Consider the following 17,937-nt stretch of genomic DNA (forward strand, 5'->3'; position numbering starts at 1 on the left):
TGTTTAAAGGAGAGAGTTGCTCAGAATATACAGTGCCTATTCTATATATGTTCAATCTAGCTTGAAATGCTGTCCCAGCAGCTTCCACTCCAGGAACAGCCCAACTCCTGCCTCAGGAAAAGTATGAGTCTGCAATACAGTGACCAAGCGCAAAACGTCAGTAAGGGGTTTGAGAGAAGTCAGACAGAAACGTCAGATCTTTGCATGCAACTGTTTCTCCAGCAGAGTTCCTCTCCCCCAAAACAGGGCTTCGTTCCTATTAATGCTTTTGGTTTTCGCTGAAAGCTGCTTAGTTGTTGAAAGTAACTCCTATCAAAGCTATTCATTTGTCATTTGAAAGAATTCTAAATATAAGACATGGCAGCAGCCAGCAGGGACCCTGCCAGTGTTCCCTGCTGGAAACCCACCAACAGACAGCTGTTCTGGGACAGCAGCTCTTTTTCTCCTGCTCCCTCATGGCTAATGCTAGCAAGGGTTTGTTTCTGAAAGCTCCCCACAGCAGCACAAGTAAAAATACCTTTCAGCTTCACAGTCTGCCACCATCGCATCAGCCATCAGCAGTTGAACTTTTGCAGACTCTACATCATGCTACAAACACGTCTGCTCCTCCAGCTATCTTGCTCCTATTCAGTTTTTGATCTTCCCAACCTCCCTTCCTCTTCTGCCTTTTCTACTCAGATCCCCCTATACTCTATAAGTGAAAGCAGCAAACAAACGAAAGGCTATTCAGGGCATCACCAGTGCTGAAATGAACTCAACTGCTTTGCAAGAACGCTCTATAGAATTTTACCAAACTTTTCTCTTTAAAGGCTGTTTTTCAGAGGGTACATAAAACACACTTGTTTAATTGGGAAGCCAGCATGACTTCCTAGTTGATCCTTCTGCACTACCTAGTTGGTCCTTTATTAAACTACAAGGAATGTGATGAAAGTCATATAACATTTGGGGTAGGAAATCCACTAGTAAGTAATTCCTTAGAGTAGGAATTTCAGGCAATTGGTGAGGACATAGCATAGAAAACACTTTATTAATGATTTACAAAATCTGTTACCGTTACCAGATAACATAAAGTTAGAAAATAAAATCCAAACACTTAAAGTCTACAAAAATCTAGAGGTTTGGGTTATTTTCACATGAGCATTCTCATTTATGGTATATAATCACATGGGCTTTTACAGCCATTGAAAATAAAAACATCTCTTCCATGACTTGAAAACAGCTCTTTTTCGAGCATACAAGAGACACCATAAATTGGATTAAAGCAAATCTACACAAACTTGGAACCCATATGGCAAACTTACAAAGTTTAAGAAGGTTAGTTCTCTGAGGACTAGAACTCCAATACATTATTGAACTTTTTCCACGGGAGCCATTTATGTGAAAACAAACAAAAAAATAACATAAAAGCTGACAGAAAAATAAAAACCTGGAATGAAGTTAATTTCTGGTGTTACTCTATTCAATTACACCATGGGCCAATTCGGTCCATGATCTGTAGAAAATACTGTCATGATTCATCACAGTAAAAAAAAAAAAACACCACCAAAAACTTACTGAATAAAAGAATTAAGTGAACTAGATGAACTACAAAATAATCATCGAAAAGATTTCAAATTAAAAGTATGTTTTCCACCAGGATTAAATAAATTCAATCTTCTTAAATGCATTTTGACTTAAAATTCTCAAAGCAAATTTATTGTCAAGTTACTATAAGATGCAGACAATAATAAGCTATTATAATGACAGTATTACCTTATTCAAGCAGATTAACTCTTGCTAATTATTATATTACACATCTGGCCTGCTGCATATTCTTAGTTCAAAAAAAGTTCTAATTAGCTATTTGAAAGTGTTCAGGGTGATAACTGAATATTCGCTGTGCATATGGATCACTGTCCGTTGCCATTTTTGGTCCTGTGTAGTGGTGGTAGCTCTCTGGATGAAAGTGTTCACAGTGAAGGCTAATCCATTCTCTTTCAGTACTGTATCGTTCTGCTTCGGCAAGGATTCTAGTGAGAGCCATGATATAACTCAAAGCCATCTGAAGGGTCTCATACTTGGACAGCTTCTTATCTTGACCCCACTGTGGAACCACCTTTCTCAAACGATCAAAGGCTGTGTTCAGTCCTTGCATCCGTCTTCTCTCCCTGGCATTGGCAGCCAATCTTCTCTTTGCAGCACTCTCCATCCTTTCCGAACTGCACTTCACAACACAGCCTGGTCCACTTCTGCACTGGATGTCTGACTCTACGCCTGAATCCAAATGACTGGATTTACAGGTTCTCATGTTCGATGCAGCTTCAGTTTCACAGACACAAAGATTACTTTTTAAAAATTAGGTAACTAGAAAGTGGTCGGGAAAGCACTCATGTGAGCAGCCTGCGTATCTCTTGAATCTGTTTCCAGGTGTCAATGATAGGATATTTTTCGTAGCATCTAGTAAAAAAAAAAAAAAGATAAAGGGTCTTCTGGTTCTTCTGAAAATGTCTGAAAATTGCTTCTTCTTGTTTAAATAAAGAATAAAGAGTTTTTAATGTCTTATGCTTTCATTATTTTGATTTCTTTAAACTCAAAGAGATAGAAAACAATGAAATCTCCATTCTCAAAATGTATGTTACTGAAAAAAATGGTCCGTTTAATCCAAAAAGGATCTTAATGGATTAAAGACGTATCAATTCCAAATGACCCTTTCAAATGAAAGAAGTTCTGATTCAATTTAGGAGAGCTTTTCGAAATGATGAACTGTTGCGATATGAAGACATAACTTCATAACAGAAATCTCTCCTTTCTTGACTCCTGCCGGCCAGCAATGGTTGTGTCTTACAGACAAGATGAGGCTTTATAGAAACTGCAAAAGCTAAACAGGTGGTAGCAGGTGGGCGGGCGGCACTCTGCTTCCATCCCAGTACCTTCCCACCCTGGGAACTACAGGGGGAAAAAAAACCCAAACCAGTAAAATCTGAACATTACAGCCTTCAGCTGTTGAGAAGTCTTCCAAAGCCAGGCTGTCCAGCCCTAACAACTTGCCATCTGGAGTAGTGTCTGGCTGGCCCCACAAGACCTTGGGCAGTTAAGCAAAAGATCCTTTCAATGGATAATCTGTTGCAAGTCAGGGGGGGAGAAAAAAAAAACCTCTCTGTGCATTGTAGTATTTATATTTTAAAACATGAATATTCTGCTTAGACAGTATTAAGGGTAGAAGAAATAGCTATTCTAATGAAACAGAAGAGAATTAGCTATTCTAATGAAACGAGCATTAGCTTTATGGTATATGGCCAAGAATACTACTGGTTTGCATTATATGGTACCAAAGTAAGTAGACTCGATTTACTAAGAACACTTCAGAACCCTTCAGAATTTTAATATTGTATAAAGTATGCAACATTGCAGAGAGACTAGTATCTTGAGGAAAAGGGGCATTATGTATTTGCCTGTCAGAAAATCTAATGTCATTAAAATAATGTAAATATATTTAAACAGTTAAGATGTAGCTATGGATTTATCTAATAATGACTGTAAAAATATTTAGATAGGTTGTGATACAGACATACACAGAAACATGTACGTATACAAATTATCTGAAAACTGTCCTATTTAATACATCATATTAAAGTATATATGTGTATTTTATGTGGGGAAAAAAAAAGAAAAAAAGAAGTGTCTTTTTAGTAATATCCCTAAATAAGTAAATGGAATAAAAGAGCATGTGAAGAAATCTGTTTGCTGGCAGTAAGAGATCACTCCTGCTACCAGTTGTAATGATAGAGAAACCACCATACATACAGCCACCACCCATAATCAAAACATGTTTCTTTTACAGTACTTGTATTATTAAAACCATTATCTACATAAAATTACAAGGAAATATCACACTATCATTTTATGATATACACAAAGGGTAAAAAAAAAAACCCTGCCACACAATGATTTATTATCTGTATTGATTTCAAACTTAATTAAATTGTTACCAGCATTCATAAATTAGTAACTTTTTTCATTAGAGACTGAATACTGTATATTTATTTAGAACTATAGCTCAATTGTTTTCATTATGACCCCAGAACTTTGTGTAGTTGTAAACAGCCGATTAATCCCTAGCAGAAGCAATGACAATGAAATGAGGTTGAATAATCCAAAAACAATAGGATGCAATTGAACACTAATGGACTCCAGCACGACAGATGTTGAATGTAGACTGTTACGCCCAGTTGCTCTGCTCTTAATATTCTGAATCCTAATGGTCTTGAACAGACAGGGTAGTTGGGGTAGGGAGTCTCCATTATTCCATTATCAAAATGTATGCTACATCTTCAATTTTTAAAGAAGTGTAACTGCATCATGTTTCATTATAAATGTTCAACATTTCTATCTGTGTGCATTGACCTATTCTCCCAAACATAAAGAACTACTACCACGCCTTAAAATGCTACTTTCTGAATGACAGTTTCTGATTATTTGTGTGTGAGTTGAGAACAGCACCATTCAGAAAAAAAACAGATAACCATATGTCTTTCAGAGAAGGATCAGCAATTACAACATGTGAGATATTTCTTTTCTGAAAATGCTTCATGGGAAATATTGCATGCGCAGTATAAAAAAATAAAAATACACCTCTATCTTCATGCTATTGCTATAGTATATTTTAGTGCTACAGCCCTCTATGCCAAAATAAATCTGCTAGTTAAAACCTTTGCCTCTTAAAGAAAATCTCAAAGGATTTTTAATATAAAACAACACAATAAAATTAAAATCTTTTTAAGTTAATAAATACTGTGTGCTCTCATGAGATAGCTATTACTCAATTCAGAGAATTAATCACTCTTTTTTTTAAGATTGCTGTTAACCTCATACCAGAAATATGAAAAGCGCCCCTTTAAAATATCATATGGTATAATATTGTATTTTTTCATTTGTCAGCAGTTTTCCTATTTTCAACTTAATATCTCATGCCAGCATGAATTACAATGAAGACTTCAAATATACTGAAAATCAGTTCTTAAAAACTTTGTATTTTACTCCAGTAATGCATAGTAACGTAGTACACAGTGCTGTTAATCTTCTCCTTCCTGATTCACCACCATTATCATGCTTTGACTAACACACTGATAGAACCTCAAGGGAGCAGCTGTGATTTATTGCTCTTACTGAACAAATTGTAACTTTACTTTAAATGATTTACTACCAAATCACAGGTCAAGGGCCAAAATCCATCTAGACTAATAACAGACCTCTAACAGGATTTTATAGCTTATAGGCAAGGCTAAAAATTATTCCATGACAAATCAAAATACCTGGTTTTCATTACTTATAATTTTCTTAAGTTTCTGCTTCATGAAAGAGAAATAAGAAAAGTAAATGTTAAGGTCTCATGCACACCAATTAATTTAGTTCCCCTGCATAGTCCACCAGCCATATGACAATACATCAGCTCAAGCTTTTAGAAAATAAACTGCTTTATTGCTCAGTCAATAATAGAAATGGTATCAGTGAAATTTTCCCAGGTTTCCTTCACTGGGTTTGATTTCCTCTACATTTCAGCTTCTTTCAGTTATTGCTTTTGTAATTCTACTCCCTCCTCCATTTATTTCTAATAATTTCTCAGAGGTCTTATTCTTTGAAATATTTTTTCAAATTATTCTCAAAATTACTGGAAGTTTTAAAAAAGCTATTATTATATTCTGATGTGATATATTGCTGTGGTGCTAAAAACCTTTCCAGATCCCACCTTATATTTTCTCATCTTTATTGTACATTACTCATTTCTCAAGAATTTACCTTTACTCTTATTTTATGTCATAACATAGTCCCAAGCCAGAAGAACATTAGAGTTGCCAGAAAGATTCTACTTGCATCTACTCGATTACTCAGATTTCAATCTTTGATTCTCTGACTATGCATGTACAAATTTAGTGTTACTCCATGACTCTTGCAGCATTATTCTTGATTCACACTTTAATTCTAAAACAGTATCTTTAATGAAAATACAATGTTTTTCTTGGAGAAAAACAAGAGTGACAGGCAAGAATGTTATTTCAGTCACAAGCCAAATTATTTTAGCATCTCTAAGTCACCATTAATACTAGGAAAATAAAGGGTAGTTTCAGTCCATCAAAGAAATGAACTAATTTCAGGATTTATGACTACATACAAAAATACATTAAAAATTGCCTGCTAGGTTAGTTAATAACTCAGATGTGATTATCACAGCACCCACTATGAAGAGCTGGGTATCTTCCATCTATACTAATACAGAAAACAAAATCCAATTACTTCTGTTAGCCGAATAATAATTTTAAGAGTAAGTGAAAATAACATCTCTGGTTACAGTCTAATTCCTCAATACCTTCTCTGGTTGTTCTAAAAATAATATATACAAGCAGTATAACAAAGCAAGAATCTTACCTCTTCCTTCTAGCCAGAACCCACTATTTCATCTCAGATAGATCCCTTCTAGAAGACTTATCAAGACTTCTTACCACTGGAGTTTATACTGAGCAAAGCTGAAAGACTGGCATACTGTATGCTGCTTAATTAAGAGCAGGTGGGAAACTAGCAAAATATGACCATCCTTAAGGGCTCAATTTCTAGTAATATTTGACTCAGCTCACAAGACAGGCTAGAAATCCATGGTGTGCAGAATAACGTGTTTTTCTTCTTTGGTTATTTACATTGTTTTCCCTATCACTGCTATAGGACAATTAGCAAACAGAATAATTCACAAGTGAATGTTGTATTGTCAACTGATGGGAAATTTAGACATTAACTGATACTGGGAAGTTGAATAGCAAACTACAGCAGTAAGACGAGTTTACAATCATTTCACTTAGGGCTTCCCAATCTCACACTGGACACTCTTTTATATAGAGTACTTAGAACATTTCATTTTCCTCTGAAGTCCATCCAGGGTGAGCTTTTCTTTCTAACAATTCAACAAGTAAGTCTCCCAACCACACTTAAAGCTCTACTTGCCATACTACTCTCAAGCTGTCACTTCTTCTCAGTTTACCCATTTCTCCTTGCGAGTCACCCTTTTCTGTTCCATGTTACCTTTTCTTAAGTAGCTTTCCCTCAGGTGAGGCTCAAAAAGCATAGCCTTCATTAGTGAACCTGACCAGAACAGCCTTTCAACACAATTTTGTTTTAAAGTATGATTTTACAACAAGAGGTCTAAAACCTCATTAAAAAAATAAAATAATAACATAGGCTTAATTTTATCATGGTACTAGAGGAACATGCTTTGAATCTTCAACCGTCTAAATGTTTCCCACCTGTATTACATATTGAATATGATTACTATTACATACATGTATATATACACACATAAGTATACACGAGACAGCTCATGAAAAGAAGGAAGTTTCCACTTAGTATAGTATTGGAAACTATTGCACCACTAAAACAGGAAAAAACCTTTGACATACTATTACAAAGCCAACAAATTTTCTGAGTACTTCACATCACAACGGTTCTCATGTGCCTACAAATAAAGTTATCTATCTACCAAAGTCAATTCCTCCTGTGCATGTTCAGTGATCTGCAAAAGCTGGCCTGAAATTTTTCACAAAGGGACCTATAGGCAATACACAGTAGGGGGGACACATACCTGGCACAATGTTCATTGTTCACCATTCAACTAGCATTGTGCAAGGAAGCCTGGATACTGAAATAGTACAGCTTAAGTTTTGCTTTACAGCTGACCTAGCTACCCTGTGCAAAACACTGATCCTCTGTTCATCTTTCAAACATGAACTAACTTGTTTGGCACTAGCTTCAGTAGCACTGGATAGTACAAATTTGTCCACAGCAACCACTTAAAAAAAATTAGAATTACTTGTTAGGCATTACATAGGCATTTTGGCACAGGCAAGAACAGACTCCCTCCATCTGAGATGTAATTCAGTTTCTCTAACCATATTTTATTTTCCTATATACCCAGTTTCAATACAGCTTGAGACTTATTAAAAGCACTACCTGTGCTATGCACCAATAAACTGATGAGAGAAAGGGATTTAATTTACCCTCCAGACAAGAATTACTGTTTTTACAGTCTCTGACAGTGGTTTTTCTAACATGTTCTGAAAAACCTCTATCAGGGCAACTAGCAACACAAGGGATAAACTTATCTTTTACTATACCAGGTACCTCAGGATTAGAAAGATTGGTTAAGGCGGTTAAGACATATTTCATTAGCTGATTTGACTGAAGGAAGTATAAACTTGGGACTCTTGGATTCAACTCCAGATTCTGGAATTAGCAGTACTTCAAGGGTTATTCAGTCTTGGTCCTGACTTCCCTCTGTTATAGCCCCTACCTCCCTCTAACTTTTTCATATGTCCCTCATTTAATTTTCATCCTGCTGTTCCACACTCCTGTGCATCACAATCACCTCTGTAAAACAAGGGGATCTCTGAGATTACAGGGAGATAAACTCCCATGTTTCATCTCCTGTGCCCCTGTCCTCCAAATACAGTAACTTTGAATCAGGCATTTGTTCCAAAAATTAGAGATAATAACAGCCAAAGTCCAGCACATGTGAACTAGCATTCATGTGTTTATTTTTAAAATTTCATAAATGGAATGAAATTTAATGAGTCCCTGACACAGAAGCAACACCAGCACTACAAACAAAACAAAACCAAAAAATTCTTTTCTCTGTCAAAAGGCATGAAGATGCCCTGACTGAAGCTGACATCTTCCCAGCACCTATAACCATAGAAAACTAAGAAGACACATAAGCTAGTGCTGCAAGTTAGTCAATCTGTGAAACACTACAGTGTATAATTTCTATACTATAAAGACTTAATCTGCAACCTGCAACCTGGTTCACTCAAAGTACAACAGGAATTAAAGTGCAGGAAAAATACAAGGAAGTTTAATTATGAAAATGAGTGTTGAAATTGTTGAAAACAAATACTTCTTGACAAGTAGGCAATAACCAAAAATCATAGAGAATGATCCCTATTTTGCAAAGCAGGAAGGTGCACAAGAAAGAAGCTCTGGAAGGGATAAAATATGGTGTCTAATGTCATGAACATGTAAAGACTTAAGTATGTTTAATATTAATCCCTAAGTAATCCCACTGAATTCAATGGCTGCCTGCTTATAATTTTTAAGTTAAGTACCAGCACTTGGAATTTTAGGGAAAAGCACAGAAGAGAATGGGGAAAAACAAGGGTCACAAGGTGACATATAAGCAGAGATAGAGGCAGGAACAGAAAGCAAGAATATAAGGAAGATGAAAAACAAGGAAAGGTTCCAAGTGGGCTGAGCTGCATCAGTTTACAGTGGCTGGAAACTATTGTGTATAGTATTACAAAGTGTCTTTTTTTTTCTCCTTCTCAAACACTTTCTTGTAACATGAAGAAGAGAATGTAATGCACTTTGGAAATGAATTAGTTATACATCTGGATCCTAACCAATTAGGAAGAAGAACCTCAAAACTCCTCATCTCCCAAAACATAATTAATGCTACAATTAATGCTGCTTGACCAAGCCAAAATCGTGCATAGGGTGTGCCATATAGTTTATTGATTGAAATAAAAATACATGAAGCAACAATGGTGAGAGTGATGCCAAAGGATGCTGTAATCTTTTTATAAAATAATTTTTCAGTTCAGAAGGAGTTATTTTCTTGTGCAAACAGGCATAAAATTACTACCCACTGCCCTGCTTCTCATTGATTTCTGCTTGGCACAGTTTGCCAGATGCTGTTTGGTCTAAGTGTTGCCTTGACCTCCACTGGTGACGCTGGCCCCTTTTGGCTTTGTTGTGCAGTATTTTCCCAGCAGGGAGGTCCCACCCCTCTAATAGTTCAGTTGCAACTTTTGCTAAAGGCTTATAGGTTCCCCATATGCTGTACTGGAGGGGCTAGCCTGACTGGAATTAACTCAGAAGTGGTGTCCAGCATTGTGGCTGTAGCTGGCCCAGAGGAGATTATAAATGCCCCAAAACTAATTAAATATTTTGTCTCCTGCTGGTAAACAAAAGTGAATGAGGGCAAAAATATGAAATGCCTGATTTAACTAGGATCTGTAAGTAGCTTGACAACGGCAACCCTGAAGTCAGTGATGCATGATTTAAAAGCCTCTAATGGGTCAAAGCTGTTACACGAATGAGACTTTTGTCGATTATCCTTCACTCTATGTACTTGCAAAACAGTTACATAAATGTACTTACTACCTGTTTTCAAAGTATTTCACAACAGCATTTCTGGGGTGAGAGCCATGCAGTCCAGATATTTCTTTGGAAGCATTCTTAGATTTCATTTCTGCACTGAAAATATATAGAAAAATGTGTCCACCCAAAGAAATATGTACAAATAAGAAGTGACAGTATTTTTAGTAACATTTTCAAGGATCTGAACTGACAAATGGTGCTTTATAAAAATGAGATAGAAGAATTCTCTAATTTAATAACGTATTTAGTAACATTTTTTAAAAAAAATTGTTAGGTAAGTGCCTTTTTCAAGGCTTCTCTATTCAAAGATACATACAATACATATAGAAGAATATGTATTAAAAATTGGTTAAATTATTTAAATACAGAATAATATATATTTAATCAGCTAAATTAAATAATGGATCAAGTGATTTTGTTACATATAATTCAGATTTAATGTATTCAGTTCTGTAAATTAAAAATCCTCCTCATGGCATTTTAAATATTGTATGTCCATAAGGGTATGCTATATTTTAAAATACACTACTGCAGACTTAACACCTTTTCTTTTAGTAATGTATAACAGTTAACACAAATATTCCATGAATAAGTTTTAGAATGTGAAGAAATGTCCTACAAAAACCCCATTAGTAAAGAAAATGAGAATTCCAATTCGATGTTCTATATACCAATTTCACATACATGTATAACTTGTCATGTTTATGTAATCCTCCTGCGGTTAATGAGACTAATCAAGTGCCCAAAGGTAGAAATAGCTGCAAGTTTTGGTTGTCCAGGACCTCAGTTACAATCCTGTCAGTGTGAACTAGAAAGTGACTTGTTTAACGAAAACACAGCTTTCACCTTTTCTGGGAGGGCATGTGTTAAATCCTCATGTGTTCCATAAGCACATTTTTATTTACTTTAAAAAAAAAATTACAATAAGGTTATCTTTACTTGCTGAAATTCAAAACTTTCTGAAGAACACATGGGTAAAAGAAAATGAAACCTTAGAACAAACTGATAGATACATGTATATACTTCATATATAGAAAATACGTATCTCCCTTTGGTTTTTATAGTACTTTACCATTAGATTCTTGCTTTATATTTAAACTGTTATGCAAATTAAGTAATCCACATTCAGTTTAAGTAAAAAATTACACTATCGACTGTAAGGGCTGATGCTGTAATTATAGCTTTCCAAATTAACTAGGAACTTTTGTAGCTATACCGGTTTGCATCCTGCCAGGCAGATGAGCGCACATGCACACATGCATATAACACATCTGCTCTTTTGTCCAAACAGACAGCAGGACGCCACAGAGGTTTTTCCATCAAAAGAAATGCAATTCTAAAAGATTAAGTTGTTCTAGTTAGGCACACGGTAACATTTGATGTTTCACATTTTCAGAACTCTTAAGTGTCACATTTCCAAACTATAATAAATTAGATGTGACAGGTATATTCTAAAAGCTACTAGGTAAAGCCGGTTGTGAATAAAGAAACACTTAATGTAGTGATTGCAAATACATAACGCTGGATCTAGAACGCACAAGGACAATGTTTCCCATTAGGTACATGAGAATAATTGAGAATAAAAAGTGATAAACCATGACTAGAAGAGCAAAAAAATCAATTCATCCAATATATAGAAAAGGGACTGAATATTTGGTACCAAAAAGCTTGTTGTTTGTTTTTTCTTCTACCAACCTAGTTGGCTTTTCATATCCTTTATTTCAGAGATTTCGAGAATTTCAAATGACAGCATTCTATCAGATTTTAGTAGAGTTTTCTTTTGAATTATCCAAATTTGAGAATGAGGAATTTTTCCAGGACTTAATGAATATCACAGTGGTAATTTCAAATGAAAAGCTTTTTACAGCAATATATTCATCCACTTCTGCTAAACTGGTTTCCTTTTAGATATTCAAAATAAATGACACAATCTTCCTTAATTGTGTACATTGTTTTTTATGTCATCAACTACTCATGGACCTTAATTCCCAATGTGAAAATCGCAGTAAGGCAGCTGTATTTCTGTTGCAGCTGGTCTTCTTCATATACAATTAAGAAGCAAAAAGGTATGTATTACTTGGTTTTATTTACAGCTTAAAATGTAGTGTCTGATCATAGTAATAACCGTATTTCTGTAAGTCAGACTCACTGAAAAATGCTCTGAACAAAAGTGCTACCAGTTTAAAGAATTAGGGATGCTTTTAGAGCAAAACACCAGGAAAACTTCCCACCCAAGTTTTACATCAGAAAGTCAAGAATGCAAGCTTTACAGCAAGGGCTACTTAATCTAACAGACAAACCCATAAAAAGATCCAGTAGCTGGAGGACAAAGTTTGAAAACCATGAACTGGAAACAAAGAAAATATTTTCAAGAGAAAATTCCTGGATATTTTACCAAGGAATATAATAGGGGTTCTTCAGAAGCTTGTATTTTATATAAAATTTTGGTATCTTTCTACTATACTTAAGTAGTTGCAAAGTATTGCAAAGTATTAGCTTCAGTACACAGATTGCTTTGGGGAGTATAACAGTCTGTGATACACATTCAGGTCATCAGATGAGATTAGGCCTTATAGGCCTTATATGTTTGCATCTATGCAATGCAGAAAATACTATCAAAGTTACCTAATAATCCCAGACAGCGATCCACAAAGAGTCTGAAACTACACAGAACTCTGGCAAACTGCATACAGATTAATTTTCCTTATTCTCTAAATCTTTTTGTTTAGGGAAAGCATGTATCTTCTTTAAGGTAAGTAGCAACCATTTAATGTGTCTCAGGCATCCAGAGAATAAAGAAGCTGGGAAATTCAAAGTGTTCAATGAAGAGGAAACTACCTTAAATATTTTACAGGTACCACTGAAGCCCAAAACATATCACCGTATCACTCTGTCTTCCTCTTAATCTTGAGTATGGGTGACAAAATAGGCACATTTATGACTGGACATGGAACACAAGATTGTATCCATTTTTTTCAGAAGGGTTGTTTTCTAGAAAGGGTGATAATGTATTCTTCCACAAAGAAAAAGGAACTGTTGCTCAGACTGGTATCAATACATTGTACAAGGTGTTTGCATAGGTATGTATTGGAAGAAGCATGTGAGAAAATTTGTCCTAGTGAAGACTAGCGTAAACATTCTCAGGTCTCAACACAAGTAAAATGCCTGAAAACAACTGAGGAGGGAAAATGAACATACAGAACTTAGAATACCTCTTCTATTTTTTCTTGGCTGACAGGGAAGTCTAACAGAAGTGATGAATTCATATTTTAACCTTTTAAGGATCAAGATTCCATCTTCTTTTTGTCCATCTCGAAATCCTAGGGCTGAGCACAACTTAACCCACACTCCCATTCAGCAGGGAAATCTAGCAAAGATTACACCTCCTGAAGTACAATACCCTTTAGAGCTCTTCCTAGAACTGTCTCACTGTACCACCTTTTAGTCAGTGCTAGTCCTCGATGAGACAACTGAATCCCTTGTTAAGAACTTCCAAAACGAAAGAGAAGTACCAATTAATTGGTATTCTGACTGGGACTAATTCAAAGGTGTCTCCTAGTACCTTGGGATATGATGCATTCTACTTTGGAGAGAATCAATCAGTCGGAGATTGATGAAGGGGTGGGTGAGGTCAGGTTTGCAAATACAGAACCATCTGCAGAGTCTCCTGGGTTGGTACCTGCAGCATAGTAATTTACAGGAGCAGGTGTTTCCTTTTAATCTACATTTTTTATCTGCTGAAATTGTAACTTTATTGAGAAAGTGCCTCTAGATGTTATTAAGAGGGTACTTTGTTTATTGTTGCTATTAACTGCTGAAATGTTTCTGAAAGTTGTAGTAACCATGCTCCTAACGTTAGCAAGAACAGAAGCTGCAATGTTAAATATGTAAATCAATCAGACACATCTTCAGAAAGTTGCTGTGCATAAACACATTAAAGACCAAGACTGCTTTAAAAAGCTATTTTCTTCTGAAAGGAGCCATTTCTTTCTGAATACGGGTGACTGAAATTATCATAGTCATTAAGATAATTTATTTCTGTTTATAGCTGTAAATATTTATAGAGAAAGGATGCTTTCTGGAACTTCCCACCTGAATTGAGCTTGGTGGGATGGGGACTCTAGTAGGTCCCGTTTGGTTTGGATTCAAAGCATAGCAAAAGGTCACTATAGAATACATCTGAATTCAAACTCGGGTTCCTGGCTTTGCTGCACTTCATGCTCTGCTCCAGCTCTACAATAATCCACATAATATCTTCTTTAGCCTAACATCTCTCAACTTGACTCCCAGATCAAACCGTCTTCGCATCATTAACTCCAACTGGTGGTAAAACCTGAAGGCATGCCCTTGTTTTAACTATGGTGACATATTTCAGTCTCTACACAGGCATTGCACCTCCTTCTCTTCTTCTTGCTCCTCACAAATATACTTCATCTCCATCAAACTCCTTCCTCTTTACAATTCTAGAAATGTATCTGAGAATACTTCTTGGGTTTGCTTAATGTATTTTATCTACCCTGTAACTCTTAACAGCACAAAAATTATATACAGGAAAGTGGTTTCTTCGTTTGGGTGTATCACCAAAAAAGTTGAAGAACACTGGAAACTGGATAAAACTTAGGCTTACGTGACTCATGACATCAGAAAATGGGGATTATTCTCCTTCACCAATCACTGAGGAAAAAACTACAAGTGAAAGTGAACCTCTCACTAAAGAAATCACCAAAGTCTAAACTAAAGGACTTACGACGAAAACTGACCTCTAGTAAAAATAAATAAATAAATAAATCACACTTTTCTACTCTCTGGTAACATACCAGGTTTTGTTATTTCACTTTAGCATTCTTTTGAAAAATTCTAATTATATTTTGTAGTAAATTTTAGGAACTAAAAGGACAGTGACTCAGCAATTGAGATAGATCCTTTGGTTCTCCTTTGTTCAGTCTTTTTTTTTTAAGTCTGGCAATTACTTTAAAGACAAATCTACTCCTCAGGCGGGGGGGGCAGTAACAGAAGTCAGAATCAAACTCCTTAATTGGCAGATTTTTTTGGTTTTTAACTGAACTAATCTAATGTTTGCCTGATCTGGCAGCACCCTTAATTTTCATTTAGTTGTGCGGTTTTTTACTTCTGGGAAGGTTCCCTCTGTTTATGGCATGTTTCCCTGTCACTCTGATGAATACTGAGACAAAGAAATCTTCCCTTTCCCAGAAATAAGTGCCTCATCTGTTGCTAATTTCCCTTCCTATCCCTTATGGACCACATGGCTCCTTTCTATAACCTCTTGCTGTCATGAAATCTTTTACTTCCACCTTCTGCAATTTTTCCCAACTTTGATAACAACCTGCTGTCTACTGACATCTAGGTAACACAAAAGAGGAATACTTTAGGCATATCTGTTAAGTGGCTTATTAAATTAAAACACAGCTTCCCAATTTATTTTCATCCCTTTAAGCTGTACATTCATTCCATAGCCACAAACTTATATGGTTTATGTTGCTCAATATTTTTTTTGTTATTTTGCTTACTTCCTCAGGGTTATGTGCTTTCTTCCTGACTCCTACGTGAGCTATGGCTCTGCCGAAGAAGTAAATCGTCTTTGGCACATACCAAAGAAGTAAAATGAGCAAACATGCATTTAAATATTCATGTTTTGGCTGTTGGATCTAGCCAGATTTACTCAAAACTAGCAGTGACCTGTAACTTAATGACCTGATGGCCAGTGGACACATGATAAATAATTCTCAAGCACACAGGAATTTTTGGAATTGTATTTTCCCTTCACATAATTTGCTCTTTATTAAGAGAGCAGCACAAAAAGTTCTGCAAATCCTCTGCACCAGAAACACTAACCAAAGAGACACTGCATTTCTGAACCTTCCACTTAGTATCTTCACTTAAATTTAACTCTTGATTAAATTAAAATGTCAAATCACAACAATGCAAGTTGACTGTTTTCTTAGAGAAACATTAAATTCCAAACTTCTGTGTTACTAACTGTAATATTATACAGGCAGTTCCAGAAAATTCTCTCTTAAACAAAGTTTTATTTAATTAATGAGGAAGGTCTAGTGACCTCCATTAAAGAGAGTCCATGGAAAGTCCATTATGATGAAGCCCGCAGCATTCAAGGATTGTATTTAGCATTATAAGGACCTAAAATTGTGCTATTGAAGATCACATGATAGTAATATTTATTTAAATTATAGTAATCTCTTCACAGAAATCTACCTTTAAGTACTGTTTCCTTTCTGCATTTTCTCTGCAGACTTTGGCTTTTAGAAATTAACTTAAACATTCCTGTGCTCCTCTTTTTCTTGATGTGACTCATGCGATTTTGAGTCTGAATTCTCATTTCAAGCATAATCAGACATTTCATTTGGTGCTAAGGTAACCTGAATTTGAGCAAGATCCTGAATGCTAAGATAGTTAAGTTAGACTAACAATATACAGCTAATAAAAACACCAGGTAAATCCTTCACATGAAAATATACAACAAGGGCAAATAATTCCAAATAATCTTAAGTTTGCCGAACCTATTTTTTGCACTAGGAAAGATTAACAGAATTTGTCACAATTAATTTCCTTTACTGTTGACTGAAAACTTGCAGTGTATTAAAGTATGTCTAGGTAATTACAATCACCAGGTCAACTCCACAATATTTCATCACAGTAAAGTTGCTACTCAGAAAATGAATGCTCTTTTTCTTGCCACTCTCAGCAGCCTTGCTTGTTTTGCATATGGTTGCATGTTTAATTAGCAATCCTTCTGTAAGTGTCTGCAATTAGCACAACGATGATTAATAAAATAACTCCTTTAAAGCTCCATTTAGGCGGCAGAACTGCACAATCAGGTATAATTAATTCATCATCAATAAATCATGGCTGATTAACTAATCTGTTGATTACAAACACATTACTGCACAGTCTCCCACCTGAGCTCTGGAGATTTTTCTGTCCTGACGAGAAACAGAGACAAAGTAGCAGTAAACTATAAAAAAATGCATTAAGCAGCAGAGATATTGGTTGGGTCAGGATATTTAGATAGCAGGTATATTTAAAATTTACTGGGCTTTGTTCATTATTATTTCTCTAGAGTTAAAAGAAAAAAATAATTGTACTGTCTATTTGTTAAACATAATGGGTGAATAATAATTGCTTCTTTAGTTCATTTATATTCTTAAAGACGCCTTGTTTTTTGTTTTTTTTCCCAAAGCATCTTAGATTCAGTCTTTGCATAAACCAGTAGGAAGCAGCAAATGCAGCAAAACAAGCCTGCAGTAGTGCTCCTCGAGAAGATCCAGGTCACTAGCCACAAAGTGACCAATCTGCTTTGTAAGAAGGCAAGGTCAAGGTGGCTGCTAAATACGACACTGCAACACTGCTGTTAAGCTGCCTTCATAGCCATATCTTGCATTTGATAATGAGTCCATGTTTACAAGCCCATTTCAGGTCCATGAACTTCAGCAAGATTCAACAGGGAAGAATATGCCTTTCCATTCTGAAATTCCCTTTGCTTACCATCCAGCTCTTGAGCTTTGTAGTGCATTTAAATCACGTTTTTTATATTTTCTGTGTAGCAGTAGGAGCTAGAAACTTCTATTTCAAAAGAACCAGAGGATTTTATCACTGTTAGCTGCCTCCAGATACTTGGGCTTAAGTAAGAAGTAAGTAACAAGTTATGATAAAATTCAAAATAACTGGAAATTGGGGAACTTGGCACAACTAAGATCTTCATCATTTGTAGACACCCAGCTGTTC

The 17,937-nt window shown here is 35.6% G+C and overlaps 1 protein-coding gene across 1 annotated transcript; it reads right to left on the reverse strand.

The window, feature by feature from the left end:
* Positions 1 to 1,820: 1,820 nt before the first annotated feature.
* ATOH7 (atonal homolog 7 (Drosophila)) lies at positions 1,821 to 2,315 on the reverse strand. The gene has a single exon (XM_010023571.1). It carries the CDS (start codon positions 2,285 to 2,287, stop codon positions 1,832 to 1,834), a length of 456 nt encoding a protein of 151 aa, XP_010021873.1. The 5' UTR covers positions 2,288 to 2,315; the 3' UTR covers positions 1,821 to 1,831.
* Positions 2,316 to 17,937: the final 15,622 nt, after the last annotated feature.

This window comes from Nestor notabilis, unplaced genomic scaffold (genome assembly GCF_000696875.1).
Source record: "Nestor notabilis isolate BGI_N333 unplaced genomic scaffold, ASM69687v1 scaffold12501, whole genome shotgun sequence".
Taxonomy (NCBI): domain Eukaryota; kingdom Metazoa; phylum Chordata; class Aves; order Psittaciformes; family Psittacidae; genus Nestor; species Nestor notabilis.